A 24705-nucleotide genomic window follows, 5' to 3' on the forward strand; every position below is an offset into this window, starting at 1 on the left:
CAGCAGCAGTTGTCGAACCTCGCCCTTGCACCGTACCGTACCCAAAGTTTATATTTTACTGCGTTTCTAATTTTGTAACTACTCAACGAAATCAGTAAAAGGAAAAAATACTCTCATCCGGTGTACGCATCAAATTAGTACTTTCTAAAGTATGAGATACGGGTGGGGATATACACCTTTTTAAAAAATGTGGAAACCACCGCATTAAAGGAAATTGTTTTTGTAATATGTTAAATACCTGTACGCGCGCAAACAAATATACACAAAATTTTACTCAAACTAGAAATAATATAGTAATAATATAAAATAAATCAACTCAATTTATACAATTAATATATAAAATGAAAAAAATACTTATATAATAATTTATTTACGATAATTAAACGGTTAAATAGATAAATTTCTATTCGTTCAGAGTTTCTAATACTGATATAACGATAAGAAATCTTTATCTTTTGTTCGTTATTTTTATCCAGATAAGAATTTTGTACACATTAACGAGCAAGCATCGGTATAAACTTTCACGATGCTAACCCTCTCTATTTTTTGCGCCAGCGATGTGAAAACAAACAAACGTGTGCTCTGATGTTGGTTAATATGATGCACGTTACTATCACGGAACAGAAACAGTAAATTGCTCGGTTATTCGTTAGATGCTCGACATTGACACATTTGTGTTCATGATAACCACGTCTAATGGCTCTCAACTTGAAAGCCTACGCTCAACTCGAATACACATCTTCTGTGAATCCTAATCTAAAGTGCCAAAAACGTGGAGATATCGTTCCTTAACAAAATTGTTTCAACCATCGCTTCTACTACACAGCTGTTTTTCATCGAATGAACGGTTCCATTATATGTATAAATAACCATAATAAAAACGAAGGAGCAAACATTTGGCGCCATTTTCATTTCATAAAAAGCATTTCAGCACTTTAACTTAACTCAAAATGCACGATTTGTCAGACGACTAAAATTATGTATAGCGATCCGTTAATTAATCAATTCAACGGTTTTCTTTATCGCGTTAGGGTACAAGTAGAAACGGATTCACCGAAATTTATTGATCAAGCAGTGCGTGACAAGTTTTTGGGAGTGACATCATGTTGTACCGCCAACGAATTTCCGTGATATTATTTTTGACGAAACCATGCAAATTAGAAACAATTTGAATATCACATTATGTATTCACAGAAGTACACAGATAGTACTCTGGAACTTCGAGTCGAGCGTAACGATCGATACACTTTTCTGTTCGCGGCCATTTCTTTTCTGTCGTTTCTACTGTAACTTCTTCAATTTATACGAAAGATTTCGTATGACTCGCTTATGATATAAATTACATGATTATCCATTCTCATTGGAGAATTTTTATTCTAACTTTCATTGGGCAGCAGTAAAAACAAAAAAAAAAAACGTCTTTGATATCGCTATTTGATCGAATCATACATAAACTAAATTCTTATTTAAATAGAATGTCGAGTAATGAATAAAATTTGTAATACAAAATAAAATATTTCGAAACGAACAAAAATTTAATTGTTCGATCGAATAAATGTTACAAATAAATTGCTGTACGTTAGTTTTACCGGTTGTCTATTATACAAATAACATTTTGCCCAACTCTAAGCCGAATACGTAATTCACCGTGACTAAATAGTGTTGGTCCATCAATTGATGTTCATCAACGTTATTTAACAGCGAACACCAATTGAACATAGCCTATACACGCAACCGGTAATTGTAATCACTTACGTATTTACACACACAATCTCTCAAAAACGTATGAAATTTTGTATTCGCATCTATTCCGATAAATCATCAAAGTTACACCTACAATTCAATTAAACGATTTAAATGTCAATCCACCGAATCGAAAATGCATATAAAATCGGTGAACGTTTCTAGCCCGTGATAGAAGATCGGTAATATAAAAAAACATTCGATAACGTGTGTAACTACCGAGATAATGGACCGAACACATATCGGGCACGAGATACTTAATGCGACGCGTCCGCTGTTTCTCGACGCGATGATGTCATAACTTAAAACGCGAAGCTTACTCTATCGTCGTTCGTTGGGCGGTACCACGTTCGGCTGATGAGCTACAATCGCGTCGTATTTACCATAAGAAAACATGCAACTTTCACGAGTCTGATTAGTAAACAATCATTGCATCACAAGCCACTGTTAATCGCATTTTACTTACATATTCCTCAAATTAACACTCGGATCATTATACTTATGTTGCCTACGGCACCGCTACCTGCGCGAATATTCATTAAGCTAAGTAAGTAATAATGACATTGATCGTAGAAAGAAAAAATTTCAAACTAATCGTTCGATGCTATGTATGCTATGATGCTATTTGGAAACACGAAATCGGTCGAAATTGCTAGATGAAACCGACCACTGAACGCACAGGTGAGCGGCGTGCCTTCTATAGAATCGAAACCCGAGAGAGCAGCCGGTTTATTTCCAAGCCATAGACTATAGATTGCGCGCGGGCGGTCTAGAGTTGTTACGAGAAAAAGAGGAGGCGCAAGTTCATTGCTGGGAGATGTGCGTTCGTTTAGTGTAGCTACTTGTTAAACTATATTTTCCGCGGGAAAATCAAAAGCTATTCTAAGTTATCGCTCGATTGCAGGGCACAATGCAACATGTATGCATATATATGTAGATATGTATTGTCGTAACTGCATCAAATACGTGTCAACGAAATAACGACGATCATAAGGACGTCGTGACGAACTCAGTGTACGGTTATTCGTGCGAATACGCCCAAATGACCGGAATTTAGATGTATTGATTTACTAACCACTGACGGATAAATGTAAAAGTATTCGATGCACGCACGTTCGTTGATCGTTACGAAATTGAGTTGACTTTTATTTTGATCATCCCACCGTTGAGAGCTTGGTCAATATTACCGCTTGGGATGCCTAATTTCATACGACGATTCATTACTTTCAACGGAGAATATTCTTAACAAATCGATTAACCGCATGTACGGGGAAATCAACGTACGCATTCTGCGACACTGTTGCTTATCGTTGCTGCCAGCAAACAGATAACCCAAGAGTAACACAAATTCAAAAACTTTTAACGTACGAAGAATCAGCAGAATTTTTACTTTCGTTGCGAGTTTTTACCGGTGTACGCATAATCCGACACAAAATTCTGGCTGAATGGAGAGCTAAACGACAGATTGGCGTCACTTTTGCGTTTAAAAGAAACATTGCGGTATCGGAAGAGCTTTCTATCTGTTTTAAGGGGAAAACAGGAGAAAAAGAAGGTCAACGATTTAACAATGCAAATGGCGATACAGCTACCGAGAGCGATGGTTTTCGATGGCGTAACTATCACAAGTACCTTGACAATCACTTTTGAAATACTTTCACGAAGTGGTTGAACGACGAATGGAAACGAGATGACTGATAATCAGTGATCAAAGATTATCCAGAAACAATTAACGACACACAAAAATAGCATCCAAGATTGCCGCCTAATCGACGACACACCCCTTACGCTACGTCATTCCTGTCAATTATTTGGAACTGCGATTCTCTCGCGGCTCAACAGCGTCGCGAGTCTCGAAATAATTCCCGATAAGCACAGTTTCTGTCGTAGCTCGTATGAACTTACCTAGCAGAAAATCAGCGAATATCGTCCAAGGTTGGGTATGTTCGTATCCGTTTCGAAAACCGTTCGACTCGCCGTTCGTATCACCGAGCGGTCGTTCCGTTCGGTGGACAGCCTCCCCGCCCCCGTCGCCGTCGATGCTCTTCCGGCGGCTGGCAAGCCTTCTCCACCTCCTGGTTCTTCCGTACTACCACCACCACTACCACTACTTCTACCACCTCCACTTCCACCACCTCTTCTCTATCTTTTGTCGTTCCCACTTGGAACTATGCGTCTCCCTTTACCGTGTTCCGCTATCTTGGTCAGACACCAATTAACCTATTGTTATATATTTCTTTCGAATCTTATCCGGATCGGTGCGAATTTCCATACTCGTCCCAACCTCTTTAAAGTCACACACGAACACCGATCGTCGTATCCTAGTGTACTGCCGTTTTCGTCACCGTCACACTGTTTCTTCCCTTCTTCCTCTCGATCCTGTCCTCTCGTTTCCTGTTCTTTCTCTTCGCCCAATTCCACGTTGAGCACGCGGAACGTGCGCACAATACTGTTGCGCATCCGATTCATGAAACTTCATGAGCAACCCTAACGAGAGATCGATTCTCGAAAACGTTCTGTGTGGTTGGCTGAGCCCTAAACTCTCCGTCCAATGAAAACGTTTGGCATTTAAACAGCCAATAACGCATCACGTATGATATTGTCGCGTGTACTAGAAACCGCTTTTGTGATATGATCTTGCGAAATATTTGAAATGACATTATTACAAATACACGAGCAGAATGTTTAGGATTCGTTTTAATGTGATATATATGTGCATTAATTAGAGTTTCAGCAGTTTTACGAAAATAATGAAAATAATGGCTTATTTTGGAATATAAACGTTTTATAGAAGCCATACATATTATAATTTTATTTGATTCGACTGTCTGAACGAAAATCGTAACGTTTCACGTATTACGTACACATACCCTATAACGTTAGATAGATACTATTAAGACTCGGTACGATTTCTCGTGCGAAAAATATATTGTAAGTGAAATTAAATAAAAGAGAAAGAAAAGTGTAATAATTATCAGAGGCCAATTAATTAAACAAGCTGATGTCACAGATACAAGATTCGGATTGTTTTTTTCATATTTCATCAACACCGAATAAAATTTATACAGAAAACATGAACACAGTTTGTAATCAGTTGCGAAAATGTACATATTTACGTTAATTTTATAATATTACTGTAACGTTTGCATTCATAAAATAAATTTAAATAACTTCTCCTTACCGTGTAACGTTTTTGCCTATTTTTAATTAATTTTTCCATACCTATGACATGTTACTGACGACTAAGAAGCAACAAGTTGCATATTATTACATATTAATGCAGCATAGCATGCAATTCGTTTCTCTATTCGCCAATTCGTTTGACTTCTTTTCATCGTACGTTACACATTAATATTCATAGTTTAAAGTACACCAACATACGTCAAGTCCTACACAGTTATACTTTTGAATTGTGATGCCATTTTTAGATTTAACAAGGCTCGATTGATGGCGATACAATTAATATTAAACGCATCGTTTAGACGTATAAGTCTTAGATTCAGCATAACGACAGAATCATAGTATAAGATTACGTTGGACTGTAGTTAACGAAATTTTAATAAATATTAATCTTGAAAAACTATAAGAAAATATATAATGACACAATTAATCGTCCCGAAAAAATATCTATGTACACAATAACGTTCTAGAAAGAATCAATACCACATATCAACTTGTAATGATAAATTTGTCTCTATTCCGAAAAAAAGAAAATAAAAAAGCGGGAAAAATGTTTTGTATACACCTATGAAATTACGTTGCAACGGGTAAATCTTTTATCCAGCGATAATGTAGTTTCAACATGATCAAAATTTTGTTTGTACAATAAAGGAATCTTCCACATATGAAAGAGTGTTTTACCATCGAAATAAGCGTGTAACAATGTGTTGAATTTATATCGAATCGAAACGTTTATGTTCGTCGCGTCATCGAAACGGGTTTACTGATAGAAATGTTTTTTCATTTTTTTTCCTTACATAAGAACCTGTTCGACGCTCGTGCAGACTCAACTGTGAACCAAGTTTAGAGCGGTACCGATGTCCATAACATTACCATCCAGTCAGTATTAGCTTAGTCTGGGACCAGACAACACTGCTTTCCATTTCCTCCGGTCGCTAAGTCTGCGGGCACGTCGACATTCGCTGTATTATCAGTTAAAATCTTATTGGGACCAATTTCTATCTAGAACATGAATCTCAAATTAAATACGAATTTGTTTACGTCGCTAATACGACAAGTACGTATGCATGAAGAATTCTTTTGCCTCGCGCGATTTTTCTTCAGATTTAATAACAATATACGGTAATTATTTTTATACAATGCTAGGCGAAAATTTGACTTGGGTAATTTAAATCGAAAGTAATACGACGATATAATTAAAAAATGAAAAAAATTAAAAATCGGTAATAAAATCGTTAGCTGACGTGGCATGTAAATTTCTAACGAAACAACAGTCACCTATTTTCGAAGGAAAGTCATTTTAGTGTTGACATTATTTGGAATCGGATTTCTATCGATGAATTTACAACGAACAAATATTCTAATCGAAACTAATACGCCTAATTACAAAAATATTTAATGTTAGCTAATAGAACAAGCTAGGTATACTTAAACTTAATGAAAAGTGTTGCTCAAGTGTGAAATTCTACAAAAGTTTCATTTTTCGGCTAAATACGAGGAAAATTTCATTCGAATAATTAGATGACAAACGAAGATACTGTATAGAGATTACGAGTTCAATATGGAATATAATTTTCGTTATATAATTCGGATTGTAATTTTCATTCTAGAAATAACAGATTAGAAATTGTTTATCTATTACTGATTATTTAAAACTTGTATCGAGATAAGATTTTTGCCCCTCTTTGTTACTTGGTCTAACAATACGATATGGCATGCCCCAACTTCACGATTCACAGCACGCCTTTTGTTTACCGAACTTAACGTTAAATATATCTATGTGCATAGCACGCACGAAGATGATAAGAATTTTTTACAGAATTGTACATAATTCGCATTAATCTTGCGTAACCGCGTGGGTTTTTAATTTCTCCAATTGCAAACAAAATGTATTTGATTAGCGTAGATTGAAAAACCATTTATTAAAAATATTTGTTGAACAGTGGATATGAATTTTGATTTCACGATTCACGAGAATAATGTCTAGCAATTTATTCGTGATGTTTATTCGATCGAACAATTTGTACTTTTTAATACTATAAAAATGTTATTTTTATCTGTGGTATGCTGTGTACGATATAATATAATAATATTCAAAGTAATTCGTAATTAATGTAGTTGTGTTACCTAAACTTCAGATACCACGAATGGTGTACTCAAAAAGGAATCTAAGTAGAAGTGCATCGCATCTGAATCGCTGTTTCACACCTCTAACCGAATTTTCAGACGACGAATTATTGATGAAAGAAAGCGGTAATTACCGTTGTTAAACATTTAATAAATCGTTAAGGCCGAAGTGAAATTTCCATATATTTTTTTTAACTAATAACTAATTACTTTTATAATGTCTGTTAATTAGTGATTAATTAGTCTGTTCAGTAGTCCGAAGAAGCCTAAAATTAATGTTTTCAACCCTTAGGTTTGAATCCTCTTCGAATCTCATAAATGTTATCTTCGATTCATATCATTTTAATTGAAACAAAATGGAGGATTATAATATTAATTCGTATGTTTTTTTTAAGTATATACATAATATATGGTTGTACATCGTTTCTTAGTTAGTAAACTCGCAAAGGAAGAAATTACACCACTCGTACGAAAAATGGAGAAAGAAGGCAAAATAGACCAAGGACTAGAACGAAAGCTTTTTGAAAATGGTGTAAGTAAATAGCTCGACCTTCCGTATCTAATAAATTTTTATATCTCGAACGAGTTATCGTCGCATCGCCACACGCGTCCAAAGATACGAACGTTCTAACATTGTTGATTATCTCCAGCTAATGGGTATCGAAATTCCTGAAAATTATGGCGGTTCTGGATGCAATTTCATGACGACAATCTTAGCCATCGAAGAAATTGCGAAAGTTGACGGCGCTGTCGCGGCACTGGTAGACATCCACAATACTTTAGTGAATTCGTTAATTTTAAAAGTCGCTTCGGAGGAACAAAAAGCTAAATATCTACCCCAATTGGCACAAAATTACGTAAGTCTAGACGAATAAAATAAAAAGGTATAAAAGTACATATATTGTTTCTTTACTTCCTTTTCGTTTAATTTTTCATTAAAGGCGGGTAGCTTTTGCCTCACGGAGCCTACCTCGGGGTCCGATGCCTTCTCCCTGAAAACTGAAGCAAAGAAAGATGGATCCGATTATGTGTTGAACGGCACGAAAATGTGGATCTCGAATTCCGACATTGCCGGATTATTTTTAGTTTTTGCAAACGCTGACACTTCTGCTGTAAGTTTTATAAATTATGTGTATCCATTTAAAAAATGATTCGATTGAATTTACGTGCACCTTGTAGCTGACCACTGAATTATGCCCGATATATTAGTATGTAACCTGTATTAAGTATTTTGATTATTATTAGGGATACCGTGGCATTACAACATTCTTCATAGAACGAAGTACACCCGGAGTAACAGTCGCCAAGCCAGAAGATAAGCTGGGAATAAAGGCGTCGGGTACCTGCATGATCCACTTCGATAATGTTAGAGTAAAGAGAAACGGTGTACACATATTTGTAAGAAATTCGATACATAGTCAATTTCTTAACGCATTCATTCTGTATTTAGATTCCTGAAAATAATATCTTAGGACAATTTGGTCATGGATACAAATACGCTGCTGGATTCTTAAACGAAGGTCGAATCGGTATTGGAGCACAAATGATTGGTATAGCACAAGGTTGCTTGGATGCCACTATACCATATACACTGGATAGAAAACAATTTGGAAAAGACATTTTTTCATTTCAAGTATAACAAACATACATTCTTTGTTTAGACACGACAAAAACATCGAATACAATATGTCAAAGTTTTCATATTTTTTTAGTCTATGCAACATCAAATTGCCCAAGCGGTCACCGATCTTGAGTGTGCCAGGTTATTGGTCTACAATGCAGCCAGATTAGTCGATGCTAAGAAGGATATAATGAAAGAGGCTGCCATGGCCAAACTCGTAGCTTCCGGTATGTAGTACCTACATATACATATGTATACCAATCAGTATATGTATAACTTCAATATTTCGACACTTTACAATTCTCACTTTGGAACTTTATAATTTTTGTCTACGATCAAGGCATCGTTTAATTTAAGATTTATTTTATATAAAACATTATAACTAAATAAATACGCATTATATTTTTTATTGACTAGACTTCATGCTTCAACGTAACATATTCTTTGATTAATTTATTACTCGTTATAGACAAAATGAGAATTGCCAAGTGTCCGATTATTCAAGTTGTTCGTTTTATCTTCTTTCTTTTTGTCTAACAGTAAACTATCGAATACTAGAACATTCGTAATAACATGTACGGTTTATACTTTAGAAACGGCGTTACGCGTTACCGCAAAATGCATCGACTTTATGGGCGGAGTGGGATATACAACTGACTTCCCTCAAGAAAAATATTTCAGGGATTCCAAAATTGGTAGTATTTACGAAGGCACCAGTAACATGCAACTATCGACTATAGCCAAATGTATTCGCAAAGAATACTCGTGAATTCGTTACTGTTAACGGAAAAACTTTATTTTGTATTCCATTTAATACATTATATTTTTTTTCTAGTTTTCCATAAAAACTCGGTTTTAAACAAATTTCTATTAAATCAATATTATTATTTTAAACCAGAATCATTTCGGATCATGAGGTAATTTAAATCCAACAAGATCCGCAGTTTCTTTGATACTTCGTTCACCTTTACCGGTATATCGGACTTGGATTTCTTTGCAGATTCGCCGTGAACTTAAGTAACATAGGTAAGTCTCTGCCAAGTTATTCAACTCTTCTCGTGCTTTGCATAAAACTTCCGAAGTTTCCCTATGAGCTCGTGTTTGCTCCAGAATGTAACGCACCATAATGTTATCTTTTGCGTTTCGTTCAGACGATGATCGACGAATTTCCTTTATAAGCGAGCGAACCAACTGTACGTTAGGTTTCATCATCCTTTCGACCTATGACAGACAAAATTATTTACTAAAATCCTGGTACTCGTAATATTTAATTTATTTATATTGTATTACTGTTCAATCTTAATTATCTTCGTGTGAATTTGGCACGGTTGTTATCACGCGAACTATATATTTTAATACTTTGATACAAGGGTTAAACTCTGAAGTCAAACTCACGATAAACGACTCTGCTATTATGCCACAATGCTACACAGAAAACTGAAAGTTTGCACGTTTACGCTAAACGCTGAAAGTTATCGAACGCAGTTTAAAATTTATTTATATCCCCATTACTCGCGCAATGACGTTGTTGGAGACTTTAGTTATCAATTAACCCTCGTATATTATGTTTGCACATGTCAAGGATCTATGAATTAGAGAACTGGAGATATAATTACAATTCTTAGCTTCTATTCGCTCCGTTTGTTTAGCAGTAAAATAATCTAATGTCGCGCCTCTGTAACAAGGTTCTTCTCTATCGTTCCAGAAACTCCTAGGTACCATATCAATATTTTGTTCAAGAAATATGTGAATATTTAAGTCATTGAACACGTCCTCGTACATAAAATTATTTCTCAAAACAATTTCTGTAACATACGGTTGAATACGCGAGATGTAGTCAACAGGCTCGCATGTATTTGCCTTTATGAAATTAGCCGCTATAACTGAAAAACTATTTGTCAAAAGAATGCACTTGTTTAATTTCTCGCTCCAATTTGCATAAAGGAAATTATTAGTTAAATGTAGCGAACAGTGCGGCATATACACCAATGTGACATTATCCTGAACTACTCGCTTGCCTTCCTCATTGATCTTTATGACATTGAAGCCAAATCTTTCTAGAAGATAAATTTCTTTAGGAGTAAAAATTGGATCATATATATGTACTCGAGAGCCATAGTAGTTCTTTAATGACAATAGTAATGCCAATTGATACTTGGAACACTTGCGGCGAGAAAAATGACCTAAACCATAGCATAGTATCTCGGAAATACCATCGACGTCCAAAGCTCTCAGCGAATCTTGTAAATAATGAAAAACATCATCGCCGAATAACGAATTTCTCAATTCTGTCTCTGCTTGAAGCAGTTTTCTGAAAATCGTGATAAAATATTAAGAAGTTAAGGGCGAAACGACCTAACAATTTTGAATAGAAAAAACAAACGAGCGTATATATGAAAAATCGAGTAACGTCTTACCCAAAAAGTGCCTCGTAATTAGTATCGGCATCACTGTCATCATTACCATCGAATAAAATTACATTTGGATCACAACTATTTTGAACGGAAAAAACACGTTTCTTTCGACGAGTTACGAGTTTAAATTCTCCAGTGTCTTGCATTTGTAATGCCATTCTATCCGATTCTACGTTATCTGCTTTTCTACATACGTATTACCTTTTTTTTTTTACAATTTTATTAATCCTTCGTAATTTTGCTATTCTGTACGACATTCGATTGTTTATATACGAAACACACATACCTCTCACTCAAGCATGTCGTCACGGTGCAAGGTACCTAACCACGTTTTAGCTACTCGAAAAAGAGCACCAATTTAACCAATGGCTCGATACGTATTCTCGTCTCGTATATTTATTGTATTTATGAACGTACTTGTACATGTACATGCAGATAGACTTGGAACTTAAATACGTAACTTTAAATAACTATCATTTCAAATGCATCGACTACTGATTTTTACGTTCACCATAAAAAATTATCATACTACCACGATACGATCAATCATAAGAAGTCGTAAACATACTCAATGCTCTTCGCGTCCAATACAGGTGGTTACCGATTACAGCGACATCACGATACCATAGTCCATTTTCACCAACCGAGCAGCAAAAGTGACACCTGACGGAGACGAAGGAGATACTCGGCCAGTATTACAACTATACGAGTATACCTCGTCTGTGGCATTACTTTGTTCGTAACGAGAGCCATTTAAAAGAAGCTAAATTGTCCATAATCAAAGATTGTTAGTAAAGATAATGAATAACATTGTGGTGGTAGCTACACAATGGGACGAAAGATGTTGGTGTTAAAGGAAGAAAAATTAAATTAATTTATAAAGTTGTAATCTGATAACGATGAGGTAAATTCATAATTGATTCATATAGGAGTTATAGGATTTATATAGGAGATTCTTTTTCTCTTCTCAGTTAAAAAGAAAAGAAAGATATACGTGTTCTTATTAACGTGTTAGTATAATTATTAAATAATCGATATTTAGACAAATATAGATAGTTATCTAGAACCGCAATTTAAATTCTATACATCAATCCCGATTGTAATTATGTTTAAAATAATTCAGGATCGCTAAATTCAATTATAATTACTGCCATTTTTTTGTTTGTACTGTGGTAACATCGCATGGAACACGAAAATTATAAAAGAGTCATGCGATGCGATATAGAACTTGCCTTGGATGACAGATCTATACTGTGCCTAGTCTGTGGACATACGTATGTATCAACAAATTGAAATTATTAGATAACACAGATTAATTATCCTTAGAATCGTTTACCATCTCTGAATACATTGTTCAGTGAACAGAATAAACAAAGAAATGGACGATCTGACTGTCGGTCTAAACCGAATATAAAATATTACGAAATTAATTTGATTTATTTACTAATAGACGGATTGTTAATAGAAATAAAAAAAACGTAAAATGTTTTGGTTGATCGAACAAAAACGATAGCGTTTTTGTCTCGTATGTATCTATATGCTAGAATGAGATTTTTGTTACGTAGTCTATATTTTATCACGTAATGCCTTTCGTCTTGTAATTTTTCATGCAGGAATCCAGCAATTAAAGCATAGAAATAGTTTAGGTATCGATAAGGCTACTCATCGTTAAAATAAATTATGTTAACGGCAAATGATACAAGTGATTAGCACACGTATCTACGAATGCGTTTTGAAATATGTAAAAAATAACGGTAGAAGAATTCGGACTTTTGATTTCTTCGTAATATCGTTTTACACTAATTGGTACTTACTAACAAATTTATGCGAGTATTAGGAAGATGTGCATGGCTTGCATCGTTCGTGCAAGTGTCATAAATTTATACACGGGTGAACATATCCATTACTGTAGAAATGATTTTTAACGATCACGAGAATCAAGATAAACGTACACGGATGTCCAGATTTCATGTTCAGTTTTGTAGTATATACCTAGTTATATTACGAGATACGGAAAAAATACGAGGGATTAAATAAACACGTGACCGCGACTGAAGCAGAGAGTGAGCGACTACAAACAAGCAGCGCGATCCACGAGACGTGACCAGCGATGTGTTGCGTGTGACGTATGCGTTATTCGTTGGTGACAAACTGACCGAATCATTAGCCGATCAAACGGTCGTGCGAAGCGGCCAAGACAGAGCGAAGCAACAGTTACGATCGATCGGTACAGATTGTTGGTTTAGCCATGTATAGAACGGGTCTACGTTGTATGTGTTCGTGCTGATCGATTTTTATTGACAGCGTTTTAACACGGTGCGTTTCAAAAGGAGCAAACGTGACACCTGAAGGTAAAAAGAAAAGTTTATCGTAACACGATTGGGTTCTACCAACGAACGCACGTATCGCACTTGGACAAATGTAACTTAAAAATTACCGATATTTCGTTCTATCGATAGCACGGAGGCTGGGAATAATTAAATAAATCTTGTTAATGACTACTTCTTTCTTTAGATATCAATAATCAACCGCCTAGGCGTTGCCATATTTACTGGAAGCGAAAGTAGAAGCAAGGAAACGGTATTGGAACACGACGTTATGCGTATCTAACTTTAGTTTCGATTTTTCGATACTGTTTCGGTACGAGTGTTTACATTCGTTCGCAATATCGATTTAATATTTTTCGTTCGATACTTAATTATCGAGTTTTTCGAAAAACTTTCGGGAATTTCGAGAACTCAAAAGTCGAACACGCTGTAAAATAATATTTATTCGTTCTCAATATCAGCAAGTATTAACAGTTACATTGCCGGTCATCGGTATTAGGACGCTTGGTTTAAACGCTGTCAACATTTGTGCTATCGTAACTTAGCGAAAAGAAATCGTACAATAATTTTTCTGGGGTTCTTTTAAAGGCTGAATCTTCCACTTTCACATTTCTGTTTCAAACTTCTTCCCAGAAATTCCCATGGCTGTCAAATGTTTAAAAATTTTTTAAATTTACAAATTAAAGTCTCCTCTTTGCAATTACTCCCTTAAAAGTTCATTCGCGATTTTTTTCGCCATTTTATTCCACATTAAATGGAACGCGCATGTAACGCTTACTCTACGTATACATAGAGGTCAATGAAAATGACGCAAATTTATTTATCGTACGAGTAAAATTCATTTCGTACATAAAATAAATGGAAACTGTTTGAATTTTTGAACGCTTTTAGAATAAATCCATTTTTATTTTTTTTTTCGTTCTTTCTAGCGTAACAAAGCTTTTCAAAGAAATTTATCTTAGGGATGCGAAAGCTTAGGATTTTACCTTAAAAATTACTCCAAAAATATATATATATTTTTGATAATACTTGTGATCGGCAGTGTTCTTCAGTCTTTCAGGATCTACAGATTGGACTTGAAAATAAAGGAATCAGAACTTGCCGATCTTTACACGGAGAACATGAAATTTTTCTTCGAAGTAAGTTTAGAAATGGTAAAATGATATTGTTCCTCTCCAACGACGATACATTTGAAAATTTTGTTCGATGTGATTTAGGCGTAAGCGGGTTACCAACGTGCGACATTTTTTTTTAATAAAAAGATGTCTTTTAGCGCAAACGCGAATAAATGGTCGCCAAAATTGATAATCGGCTTTCAACTGACTATTTGGTGTATCGTTGGGATTATACTTCTCCAAAAAGGTGCAATCTCTCTGTATGATACAAAGGAAGTGACACGAAATGACACAGCTGACATACAGGTTCGATATTTAAATCGATTATGAAAATATGTATATGGTGTCTCGCCGAACACACGGACGTTTTTATGCGACGCGTTATAAAAAAAAAGTGCTCACGATATACATATGCACCACAACATCGTTGTGTACCTAAGTACTTACATACGTGCGTTATGATTCAACACGTTACACCGGAACAAACGTATACCTGCCATAAATATTGAGTGTTTACGACCACTTACGCGAATATACCATTGCTGCTTTTATCTTGTAATGTTAGGTGTTTAAAATCAGTGATAAGAAACATCATTGATAGTTAAATATCGATCGTGGGCAAAATAGATTAGATGAATTTTAAGCTCCTCGCCTAATCACCTAATCATTAGTAGAATCAAAGTAAACCCGATATAGGAATGAATGCTATTATAATTGTAACTAGAATCGAAATAGAACCGATACTGAAACCATAACCGACGTACATAGATAGAACCGATACTAGAATCGTAACCCATATATGTATAATAACGAAATTTAAACCCATTGACATTTCTTGAGATTTCGTAGATAGTTTTGAAAAACGAAAACGAATTGACAAAAGATTCGAGGATACTATTTTTACAGGAAAAGTTAATGACATGGAACGCAAACGAATCGATCCAAGAGTCAAGTATCGCGGAAAAATGGCATCGATTTGTCGAACACAAAATTGCAACTCTGCAAAACGACGTCGCTGTCGATAATCTCGACACTGTTGTACAAAACGAACGATGGTCCCGCAAACTGTTCGAGTCTTATCGGAAGAGTAATATTGACACAGGAATAACTGAAAAGAGTTCGATCATCGATAAATTGACTACAATGAATCGTAAACAAGATTCTCGTGACATCCGTGCTATTCAAGCTCAGACAATTCACACGACTAACAAAAATGAAGTAGGAAAAATGTATGGCAAAGAGAAGATCGTTATTGCACAGAATCTCAACGAAAACAGTCGCAACGGCAAAAAGATCGTTACAAGCAATAATACATCGAGTACTTTGTTTCGAAACTTTGGTCCTACAGATCTCCTTACTTTGAACGAAAGTAAGTTTTTCGATCATGAGTATAACGACATCCGTTACGAAGCCTCAGGAATTGGGAAAAATGGGACCAAGTCGGAACGTTCGCCGGTGAATCGAGTTGGAACGGCTGTTGCTATAATCATGCTCGCGATAGGAGTCGTGATGCTGCTCCTAGGGCCATTGATCGTTATTCTACGGGCATTTGCCGACAGAAGGCGAACCAGACGAATGTTGTTAAAATCAAGGTGTCGTACCGACCAGCCACCTACTTACGAAGAAGCAACAGCAACCTTAATGGACGAAGCGCCGAGATACTCGACTCTCCAACTAGATACGATCCCTGAGTCTTCCCTTTCCCTTTAATCTACTTTGTTACCTTTTTTTAAAAAAAAACGCACACACACACACACTCACACGCACACACTTTTCATGTCGATCGTTGCACCTCTTATTAAACTCTTTATTATTTTTATACATTCCATTTTTGTTACTCTTATTTTCTTTTCGATGTTTATTCACGATCTCGGTCGATTCTTTGATTCAATCATAGCAAATAATTCGCTTCTCTTCTAATTATACTTTATACAAAGATTAACATACATATATGCACGGCGTAATTTTCCATGCGTTATAAAGCGACATCATTTCTTCTTTTTCTCCTCAACATCATTTTTATATTATTTTCGTTCGTAAACTAATAACAACGAAACGAACTGAAACAGAACAGAATACAGGAAGAAATGACGCATAAGACAGAACGGATCGGAACGGAACGGAACGGAACGGAACCAAACGAAACGAAACGAAACGCATCAGTATTGGAATCAAGATGGTGCTGGAAAGTACGATGATATGGTAAGTTCTTATTATTTATCAATATTCCTTTCTGTTAGTATTCTATTTTCTATATTTTACATGTACGTATTTCAAAATTCGATTTATCATTAACGTAACAAGATTATCGATATATTAACGTATTATTTTAAGAGTGAATATCTCGATAGTTCGCAAACGTTAAACGCGAGTGACAGTGCAAAGTTGAAATAATTTGTTGCACAATAATAATTTTCTGTACAAAATGATAATTAATTACCGAAGAAGTTGATCCAAGTGCAAAGTAAAAGTAAAATACTCGATAAAATACTCGTTGATTGTTTTTACCTGAAATATATTCACCTTCGCGAACGAAGCGGGTAAAGGTTATGCGATAGAGCTAAAAAATCCGTTTATGAATACGAAATATTTGTCGTTTTATCAATAACTATTTCAACGTTTCAGTATTGACAACAGCGATTACATGAGAAATGGAGATTTTTTACCGACGCGACTTCAAGCACAACAGGATGCCGTTAATTTGGTTTGTCACTCAAAGACTCGTTCGAATCCCGAGAACAACGTTGGTTTAATAACGCTGGCCAAGTATTTCAAATTTATATATACTGTAGTTTGTCCAGATATGTGGCAACCATTTTTTTAATTTTTATATAATTACATTTTTCTAAACAGTGTTGAAGTATTAGCTACATTGACCAGCGACGTAGGCAGAATTCTATCAAAACTTCATCAAGTACAACCAAATGGTAATCTCAGTTTAATTACCGGAATACGAATTGCACACGTAAGTATGTTAAGAGGAGGCAATTGCTGCTGCTCCTTGATCGTATTTCTACATTGTACGACTTAAAAACAAGTGACAATTATGAATAAAAATATTAAATCAACAGCTGGCATTAAAACATCGTCAAGGTAAAAATCACAAAATGCGTATTGTTGCTTTCATTGGTAGTCCAATAAATGTAGACGAAGAAGAACTAGTTAAATTAGCAAAACGGTTGAAGAAGGAGAAAGTTTGCGTCGACGTGGTTAGTTTTGGCGAGGATAGTGTTAATAATGAAGTATTGACAACCTTTATCAATACTCTCAATGGAAAAGATGGTACAGGCTGTTTCATGATCACTATTCCACCTGGGCCACATTTATCAGATGCATTGATCGCTTCACCCATAATTCAAGGAGACGATGGAATGGGTGGCACAGGTGTTGGGAGAGCTGCCTTTGAATTCGGGGTTGATCCAAACGAAGATCCAGAATTGGCATTGGTTTGTACTTTGCGATTTTCATAATGCAATACCAGCGTTTGGTAAAATTTAATCAAAGTAACGATTAACGATGAAATTAATCGATATCAATGTAAGATTTTCGTCAAACGGGACTCGACATAGAACCGCAAAGGGTTGATAGTAGACTATAACTTTTCTCTTATCGTTTTCCTTTGCTTAGGCGCTACGTGTTTCTATGGAAGAACAACGTCAGCGTCAAGAGGATGAAGCACGACGTGCACAAGCAACCGAGGTGACTACAAACAAACTATCGGAAACAGTGAAAGCGACGCCCAACGAAGAAGCGATGTTAAAACGTGCGCTTTCTATGTCGGTCGAAGGTAACGAAGATTCGTCTTCGACGTCTGAGAATACTACGCCCATTAGTGGAACCGTGCCTGATTTTGCCCGTATGACAGAAGAAGAGCAAATTGCGTTTGCCATGCAGATGTCCATGCAAGATCAACGTACGATGCATACATAAATTTATACATCGCACACGTGCGTGCGTACGCGCTTATACTATACCAACTGTTCTTCTTATTTTTATTCTTTAGAAGAACTCGAGACCCTGAAGGAATTAGCCATGGAAGTCGAAGTGGATTATGCCGCTGTAATGTCCGACCCAGCTTTTCTGCAATCAGTTTTAGAAAATTTACCTGGTGTTGATCCTCATTCTGAAGCCGTCCGTGAAGCCGTTGGATCTCTCCAACAAAATAAGGACAAAGACAAGGAGAAGGAGAAGGAAAAGGAAAAAGACAAGGAGAAAGAAAAGGAGAAGGAAACAGACAAGGATAAGGAAAAGAAATGAAAAATTTTTGCTCCTTGGATATATAACTATATATTAATCCCTGTTTTGTGAATACATGTATACCAAATATAAATTTTCGATTTTTAAAAACTTCACTTACGATTTTCTATATCTATTCTATTAGTACATTTTTTTATTAACATCGACCAATATCGATAATTATGTGATTTAATGCCAAAATTCGAAATCACTAACTTATAAATAAGTGATATACAGCAGTTTTTAAATATTTAAATCATCCATTTAGGAACTTAGAACTTTAATGTTTAATTTGTATCGTCTTGTTAACCCTTCTTTTTATGTTACTGTTTGACGTTCTCGCATAATGGCTGCTTCGTCTAATTTTGAAAAGAGACGCTAAATTTCAAAATGGCGCCACGTAGAAAAAGTGTCGGAACAGTTCGTGGATTAAACGGTGTTTTGGATAAAGAAAATAATTACTTGCGTTCATTAAGTGATTACCAGGCACGGGTTAGAAGACGAGAAAGTATCCGTAATTGCAAAAATGCAGCGGTGAGTTAACTTTTAAAACTAGTGAAATTTTATTGTTTTTCTACCTGTTGCTCTGCAAATAATTTGGTTTATTTATTGAACACTCTAATGTTACAAGTACTCACATACAATATGCAACTATTTAAACGTTCGAACAAGTCAAACAATTTATCCTTATCAATAAGAATATAATGGAACATTGCTGTGGAAAAAGTAGGTTATGTTTCACTGCTGACTTCTTTTGAAAAAGACCGTTAAAGAACGACATAGCTTTGATTTAAAATGTTACACAATTTCTGCGTTCTTACAAACGAGAATTATTTATATGTAATGTAATTTTTTAAATCGCTCTATAATTTTCGAATATTTAAACGTTATACGACCAAGTTATGTTTATATTGTCGAAAAAGAATTCTGCAATACGAAATAACATAATTTCATTTTACACGTTCTAATGCCTAGTTTTTCCTTTTTTATTCTATCGATTCTGTTTGATTTTAACGCGGCGAATGAGTAGGAACTTGAATAATCCCACCCAAAATTCCCACTCCTTTCCCCTTGTGTGATTCATCGCGGGATGTTTGCTGCGTCCCAGTACAATACGAAACTGTTCACGACGAAGACGAATTTGTCCGAAGTTGTCTGCTTTTATAGTATTTTGGTGTATTATAAGACATAAATCCATAGAAGGACTTTCCGAAGAAAAGATATGGTAGCATTATTCACTTGCTATAGATTTAACAATCAGTACGAAAGCGAACAAATTCGCAGTGCTTCAGAGGTACAGAATAGTTAAACTTTTTGTTTCGAACAGTGTTTTTCTATTTTCTTGGCAGAATATCGTGCAATTTAAACAACGGTGTTTATGTTCATAGATCGTTTCAAATCTTTTCTTTGTTTACGTAAAAAAGTTTTCATAACAAATGTAAAGCAATGAAAATGCGAGTAAAGATGTTCATTATTTGCGAAAAGAATATCATATTTATGTAATATTTAGCCGTGAATGATAGTTTAACGATGGATTTAAGTATGCATACTACTATTCTATTATACGAATACAATGTAATTCAAAATTTTCTACAAATAATCTGTAAAATTGATCAATCTACAGATGCGTATCTATGGTCACGTACATACGTACTGATGAAAATTCTTGCAAATCTCACTTTTCTTCTTTTCCGTTAGCATTCTGATATTAAAATTAACAAAAATGTACAAAAGACAAACAACTCGGAACTTATTTTCGTGTTGGTCGAATGCAGACGTGTCGCTTTGTCGTCATGTATCGCTACGCAAGCAAAAATTGAAATATTTCGCAAAACTTACAAAACGATTTATGATAGAGTCGATTCTTTTTTTCTTTAGGAATATGATTTGAAACAAAAGATCGAATTAGAAGTAAAAATGAAGGAAGGCTCGTCAAGGTTGTTAGCTGCTGCGCGGCATCCTGCTCAAAGCTTGGAAGCGGCACGTGCTTTGCTCACTTCGAGCAAAAGAATGACTGCTTACATGGCTGAGCTACAACATCGTACAAGAGACACACCCCTGAAACCGACGAGGTATTATATCTTCGATCAGAAATGTTTCTATGCGTTAAAAATTGATATAGGCAAATTTAACGAACATGATCGAAATCGAAAAATAATTTTTTACATCTTTTTTTTCCTGTGTAATTTTATTGATTTATATTTATATTTTATTCAAAATGAGAATTTATTTTTTTTTTATAATTATCCTGGGAAGAAATTTGTCTCTCGATGTAATTTTACCTGTCGTTGCATAATAATATTAAACATTGTATGTTGTAGCGTTTCCGAAAGTAGGGGCAAATTATCCATCTCGGATCTTAGATTTCCCTTGATGTGGAGAGATTCCGATCATTTTAAAAATCGCGGTGATCACCGAAGGTTCGCCGTCTTCTGTCTAGCTTGTGTCGGCACAGAAATTCACGACACCAGCCTACTTTGTCCCGTCGATAGAGAACAGACGGACATTAGTTTTCCTGACGTTTTGTTATTGTAAGTGTTCTTTTTTTCCTTTTTTTTTTTTCATGAAATATAATGTTTTTGCTCCTATAATACTAATAACAGTATTTAACACATCGAGTGCCACGCCAATTTTCTGTATTTAAAAATGTCCTCGACCTTTATTCAATCTATAGTATAAAGTAAAAAATATGGAGAACGTTTACAAATTATTTTAATTTTTTTATTTGTAGTAACAATGTACCAACCGAATTCGAATTGACTCTGGAGATCTATAGTCACGTTCTGCAAGAAGATCTCAGCATCGCCAGTACCCCAAGGCGAATCAGTAAGACTATTCATTCTTCGATTTCGAAAACTGTGGGTAGAAAGTTCGCGGCAGCTTTACGAGACGAATACGATTCTACCAAGACGTAAGTTTTCGCTTTCGATATTGTTCAACCTTTCTATACGCAGTCTATTCTTTTGTTACATTCGATTTTTTTACCTTCTAGTGGGCCTCAATTCAATTTAGTAGCTTATGCAAAAATGACTCTGAACGATACCGACAAAAATATACGTACACACGACTTGGTATTGAACAACTTTGGTAATGACTCTAAATTCGCAGATTTTTTTCGCATTTCTTGAAAATATCGCGGTTGTTAACGCTATTTGTATTATTTTAGAGAACAAAGTTCACGCTTTGCCGCTGTTTGGACACTTCTGTTGCCGTTTAGCTGTTCAACCAGATTGTATCGATAAAGAGATTCGCATAGGATTCGTAACTATAAACGATCAACGTTGTTGGGCACGATTACGAGGCTTTGAAATCGAAACATGGAAGTCGAAGAAGTTCGCAGAAGGATTACACAAACCTACATATACAATTGGCATCAATAAGGTAAGACGAAAGATCGCCGCAGATTCTTAAACAGTGTAAAAATAGTCGATGACATCACAGCTCGTAAACTGTCATCACTAGCCAGAAACATTCCTATCAATGAATAGCATGGTTTCGTTTGTCGTCGATCGATACTCACCAACTAAATTATATTTAATCTGGTATTAATCTGGTTATTGTAATATATTTAGCAAAGCGTTTAGGTCTGTAATTGTTCAACTATTTTTAAAACAGATTTTTTTTTTTCTTTTTTTTAAACTTCGAATCATTATAAAAAAATTACTTTTGGTTGCGGTGGTCAATTGCAATCATTTTTGGTGAATAGACATACCCCCGAAATCTATTATTTATGTGCGAGACAACATGTACTTTTGAAATAGAATGAAAACAATGCCATCTGAAACGTAAAAGTCAAGCTGCAGGGGCGAGAAACTTGAATTGTGGAAAACGGTCATTTCATTCGCAACAACCTAATATATTTAATTTATTTGTTGACGACGCATCTTTTATATTTACTCACTGTAGTAAATAGAAGTAAATTGATGAGTTGCTGAAATAATACAGACTCGGATCAAAAAGAAAGTCCGAAGAGACAAGCGTCCTTACTTGGAATAGTACTTGAAATACACGTTCTGTTGTTTCAGGAGACACTTGTTCGACAATCGAAATCGACGAATAATCAATTGCGAATACTCAATTGCTTGGACGGTATAAAAAATCGCGACACCATTGAATTGAATTCAAAAGAAGACTTTGAAAGATTGTTCGAACAATTGGTAACGCGCATCGATGAACACTCCAAGTGGAAACACGCGGCAGTGAATGTCCAGCGGATTCCATGTTCCGAGATTTCGAGTGGAAACGCAAGCACGAGAAATTCTTTTGTCGGTAACAGCCGACAAGGCTCTCTTTATGACGAGACACCATTAATAGGTAATACATGCTAGAAAATAAAAAAAATGCTTGTGCGAATAGAATTGTCGTGTCTTGCTTTTTTATTCATTTTCAAATTTATGGATACAATTTTCAACGATAGAAATTGTTTATAACTTTTACAGAATCGGTTTTTCCAAATTCCGTGTCGAGGATATCTAAGATGAAAGAAGCATCCAAACTTATCTCCGAGTATCGTGATTCTACCGGTAGGGCTTCAACGACTGTACGATCTCGACCTTCGATTATAGAGTTCAACTCTTACTGGCAATTTCCTGGTACGATTCATCATAGATGAATTTTCTAAAGATGTAAACTATTGTAAACTCGAGATGTTTACGATCAGTTTTGTTTTTTATCTACCTGTGATTAATTCAATTAAATTTCTGTGTCTGGATTTCCCCAAACATACAGTACATATTACGTGAATTTCATTACTGATAAAACACTGTATGTTTACAAAATATACAAATCATTCTAAAGGTTTTAGATTACACTGTACATGTTTTAAGATTGTGTATATTTTAAATATATTCTATGCTTCGTCAAAGGGTTGTTTCCTTTATAAATGTGGGTTAAAATTTTTTTCTTTTTCAACAAAAATAATTATCAAACTAATTCTGTAATTAAATAAAGCAACAGTTTTTAACAAAAGTAGATGACAAAGCTTTTATGCTCTTTATTGGTTATACTACTTGTTTAATAGCAATTACAATTTGTAATTAAACTGAACCCAAGACGAGGATTAAACATTCGATACATTATACTAATAGTGAATATATAGTTTAATTGCGATTCATTGGCTCTTCGTTCTTTGACATTGTGACAATAAATCCACTAACCATAGCAAATATAGTGAATGCTTGTGCCCCTACACGTGCACGCATCATGTACTGAGACATTTGTGAATGTCCATTATAGAAACTGTAGAGACCACACATAAGAGCAGATACAGTTGCCAAACAACCTGAAACGGTATAGAAACATTGAAATAATCAGTTAACAAGCATTTATCTCGCATCACTGCATGTAAATATTGAGTAGTTATTCGAAAAAAGGGTCTATCTACTAAAATCTTCGAGATATTTAAATTTGAAATTTTTCTTTCTTTACAAAGCTGGTATTTGATAAAAAGGCCTATACAATCGATATTGCAAAAACTTGAATTTGAAAAAAAATGTTCCATGAATACGAGTATAAATACAATATTTGGAAAAATGACTTATCTCGAAAAAGATCCTTCCAAATAACTTACTTAATTGTACAGCGTTCGTCGAGGTTATATTTACCTAGAGGCACCAGAGGATTTTCTCCTACTTTACGTTTAAATTTTTCCGAGAATGTTTCTGATATGTTATTTGAATGAATTTCGTCGCATACTCGAATCCAGTCTAATTCATTTAACATATTCGAATCCATTTTTGTATTTTCCTGCATTATTATTTATTAACGTAGTACCAAAAGATCGAACAATATATTGATTGAATTTTATATTGACACAGAACAGAAGAAAGAATGATACTGTCTAATGTTTTTTATTGTTATCACATATTACATTTCCCCGTTACAAATAACAGAATAATATTAGAGTAACGTAATTTATTGTACAACACAACCGTGTTGCCAGATAG

The 24705-nt window shown here is 35.1% G+C and overlaps 6 protein-coding genes and 1 long non-coding RNA gene across 20 annotated transcripts; 4 read left to right on the plus strand and 3 right to left on the minus strand.

Annotated features, from left to right (window-relative positions):
* Positions 1-5781: 5781 nt before the first annotated feature.
* On the plus strand, positions 5782-9568 carry LOC143346604 (short/branched chain specific acyl-CoA dehydrogenase, mitochondrial). Of its 3 annotated transcripts, none has more exons than XM_076774849.1 (9): positions 5782-5977; positions 7059-7173; positions 7479-7579; positions 7698-7904; positions 7989-8159; positions 8293-8433; positions 8498-8680; positions 8760-8895; positions 9262-9568. In XM_076774849.1, exons 1-9 carry the CDS (start codon positions 5930-5932, stop codon positions 9435-9437), a joined length of 1278 nt encoding a protein of 425 aa, XP_076630964.1. In that variant the 5' UTR covers positions 5782-5929; the 3' UTR covers positions 9438-9568. The 3 variants fall into 3 exon arrangements, with proteins under 3 accessions (XP_076630964.1, XP_076630965.1, XP_076630966.1); XM_076774850.1 differs by having other exon boundaries at positions 8293-8418; XM_076774851.1 differs by having other exon boundaries at positions 8293-8412.
* Positions 9443-13133, minus strand: LOC143346608 (SRR1-like protein). 6 transcript variants are annotated; one of them, XM_076774859.1, is made up of 5 exons: positions 12897-13133; positions 11369-11845; positions 11086-11283; positions 10285-10979; positions 9724-9889 (listed from the first exon to the last, which is right to left on the minus strand). In XM_076774859.1, the coding sequence occupies exons 3-5, from the start codon at positions 11238-11240 to the stop codon at positions 9867-9869; spliced, it is 873 nt and encodes a 290-aa protein (XP_076630974.1). In that variant the 5' UTR covers positions 11241-11283; positions 11369-11845; positions 12897-13133; the 3' UTR covers positions 9724-9866. The 6 variants fall into 6 exon arrangements, with proteins under 6 accessions (XP_076630975.1, XP_076630974.1, XP_076630979.1 ...); XM_076774864.1 differs by lacking the exons at positions 11369-11845; positions 12897-13133 and having other exon boundaries at positions 10285-10473; positions 10882-10979; positions 11086-11362; XM_076774863.1 differs by lacking the exons at positions 11369-11845; positions 12897-13133 and having other exon boundaries at positions 10285-10473; positions 10852-10979; positions 11086-11362.
* A 34-nt stretch (positions 13134-13167) lies between these two features.
* LOC143346607 (uncharacterized) lies at positions 13168-16234 on the plus strand. Of its 5 annotated transcripts, none has more exons than XM_076774856.1 (5): positions 13237-13503; positions 13597-13662; positions 14462-14548; positions 14627-14830; positions 15431-16234. In XM_076774856.1, exons 4-5 carry the CDS (start codon positions 14672-14674, stop codon positions 16232-16234), a joined length of 963 nt encoding a protein of 320 aa, XP_076630971.1. In that variant the 5' UTR covers positions 13237-13503; positions 13597-13662; positions 14462-14548; positions 14627-14671. The 5 variants fall into 5 exon arrangements, with proteins under 5 accessions (XP_076630973.1, XP_076630971.1, XP_076630972.1 ...); XM_076774857.1 differs by having other exon boundaries at positions 13237-13433; positions 14452-14548; XM_076774854.1 differs by having other exon boundaries at positions 13237-13433.
* Positions 16235-16558: 324 nt separating this feature from the next.
* Positions 16559-18876, plus strand: Rpn10 (regulatory particle non-ATPase 10). The gene is made up of 6 exons (XM_076774852.1): positions 16559-16726; positions 17150-17290; positions 17378-17489; positions 17596-17970; positions 18152-18437; positions 18528-18876. The coding sequence occupies exons 1-6, from the start codon at positions 16701-16703 to the stop codon at positions 18779-18781; spliced, it is 1194 nt and encodes a 397-aa protein (XP_076630967.1). The 5' UTR covers positions 16559-16700; the 3' UTR covers positions 18782-18876.
* A 118-nt stretch (positions 18877-18994) lies between these two features.
* Positions 18995-23731, plus strand: LOC143346600 (rhotekin). 3 transcript variants are annotated; one of them, XM_076774834.1, is made up of 8 exons: positions 18995-19294; positions 20639-20832; positions 21082-21291; positions 21492-21671; positions 21753-21847; positions 21927-22141; positions 22786-23074; positions 23200-23731. In XM_076774834.1, exons 1-8 carry the CDS (start codon positions 19151-19153, stop codon positions 23370-23372), a joined length of 1500 nt encoding a protein of 499 aa, XP_076630949.1. In that variant the 5' UTR covers positions 18995-19150; the 3' UTR covers positions 23373-23731. The 3 variants fall into 3 exon arrangements, with proteins under 3 accessions (XP_076630949.1, XP_076630950.1, XP_076630951.1); XM_076774835.1 differs by lacking the exon at positions 18995-19294 and adding an exon at positions 19735-20054 and having other exon boundaries at positions 23200-23730; XM_076774836.1 differs by lacking the exon at positions 18995-19294 and adding an exon at positions 19847-19985 and having other exon boundaries at positions 23200-23729.
* On the minus strand, positions 21182-21996 carry LOC143346611 (uncharacterized). The gene is made up of 4 exons (XR_013080450.1): positions 21822-21996; positions 21507-21704; positions 21362-21428; positions 21182-21309 (listed from the first exon to the last, which is right to left on the minus strand). It is a non-coding gene; the product is annotated as an uncharacterized LOC143346611 (long non-coding RNA).
* LOC143346609 (HIG1 domain family member 2A, mitochondrial) lies at positions 23717-24702 on the minus strand. Its single transcript, XM_076774865.1, has 2 exons — positions 24364-24702; positions 23717-24041 (listed from the first exon to the last, which is right to left on the minus strand). Exons 1-2 carry the CDS (start codon positions 24509-24511, stop codon positions 23860-23862), a joined length of 330 nt encoding a protein of 109 aa, XP_076630980.1. The 5' UTR covers positions 24512-24702; the 3' UTR covers positions 23717-23859.
* Positions 24703-24705: the final 3 nt, after the last annotated feature.

This window comes from Colletes latitarsis, chromosome 10, assembly GCF_051014445.1.
Source record: "Colletes latitarsis isolate SP2378_abdomen chromosome 10, iyColLati1, whole genome shotgun sequence".
Taxonomy (NCBI): Eukaryota; Metazoa; Arthropoda; class Insecta; order Hymenoptera; family Colletidae; genus Colletes; species Colletes latitarsis.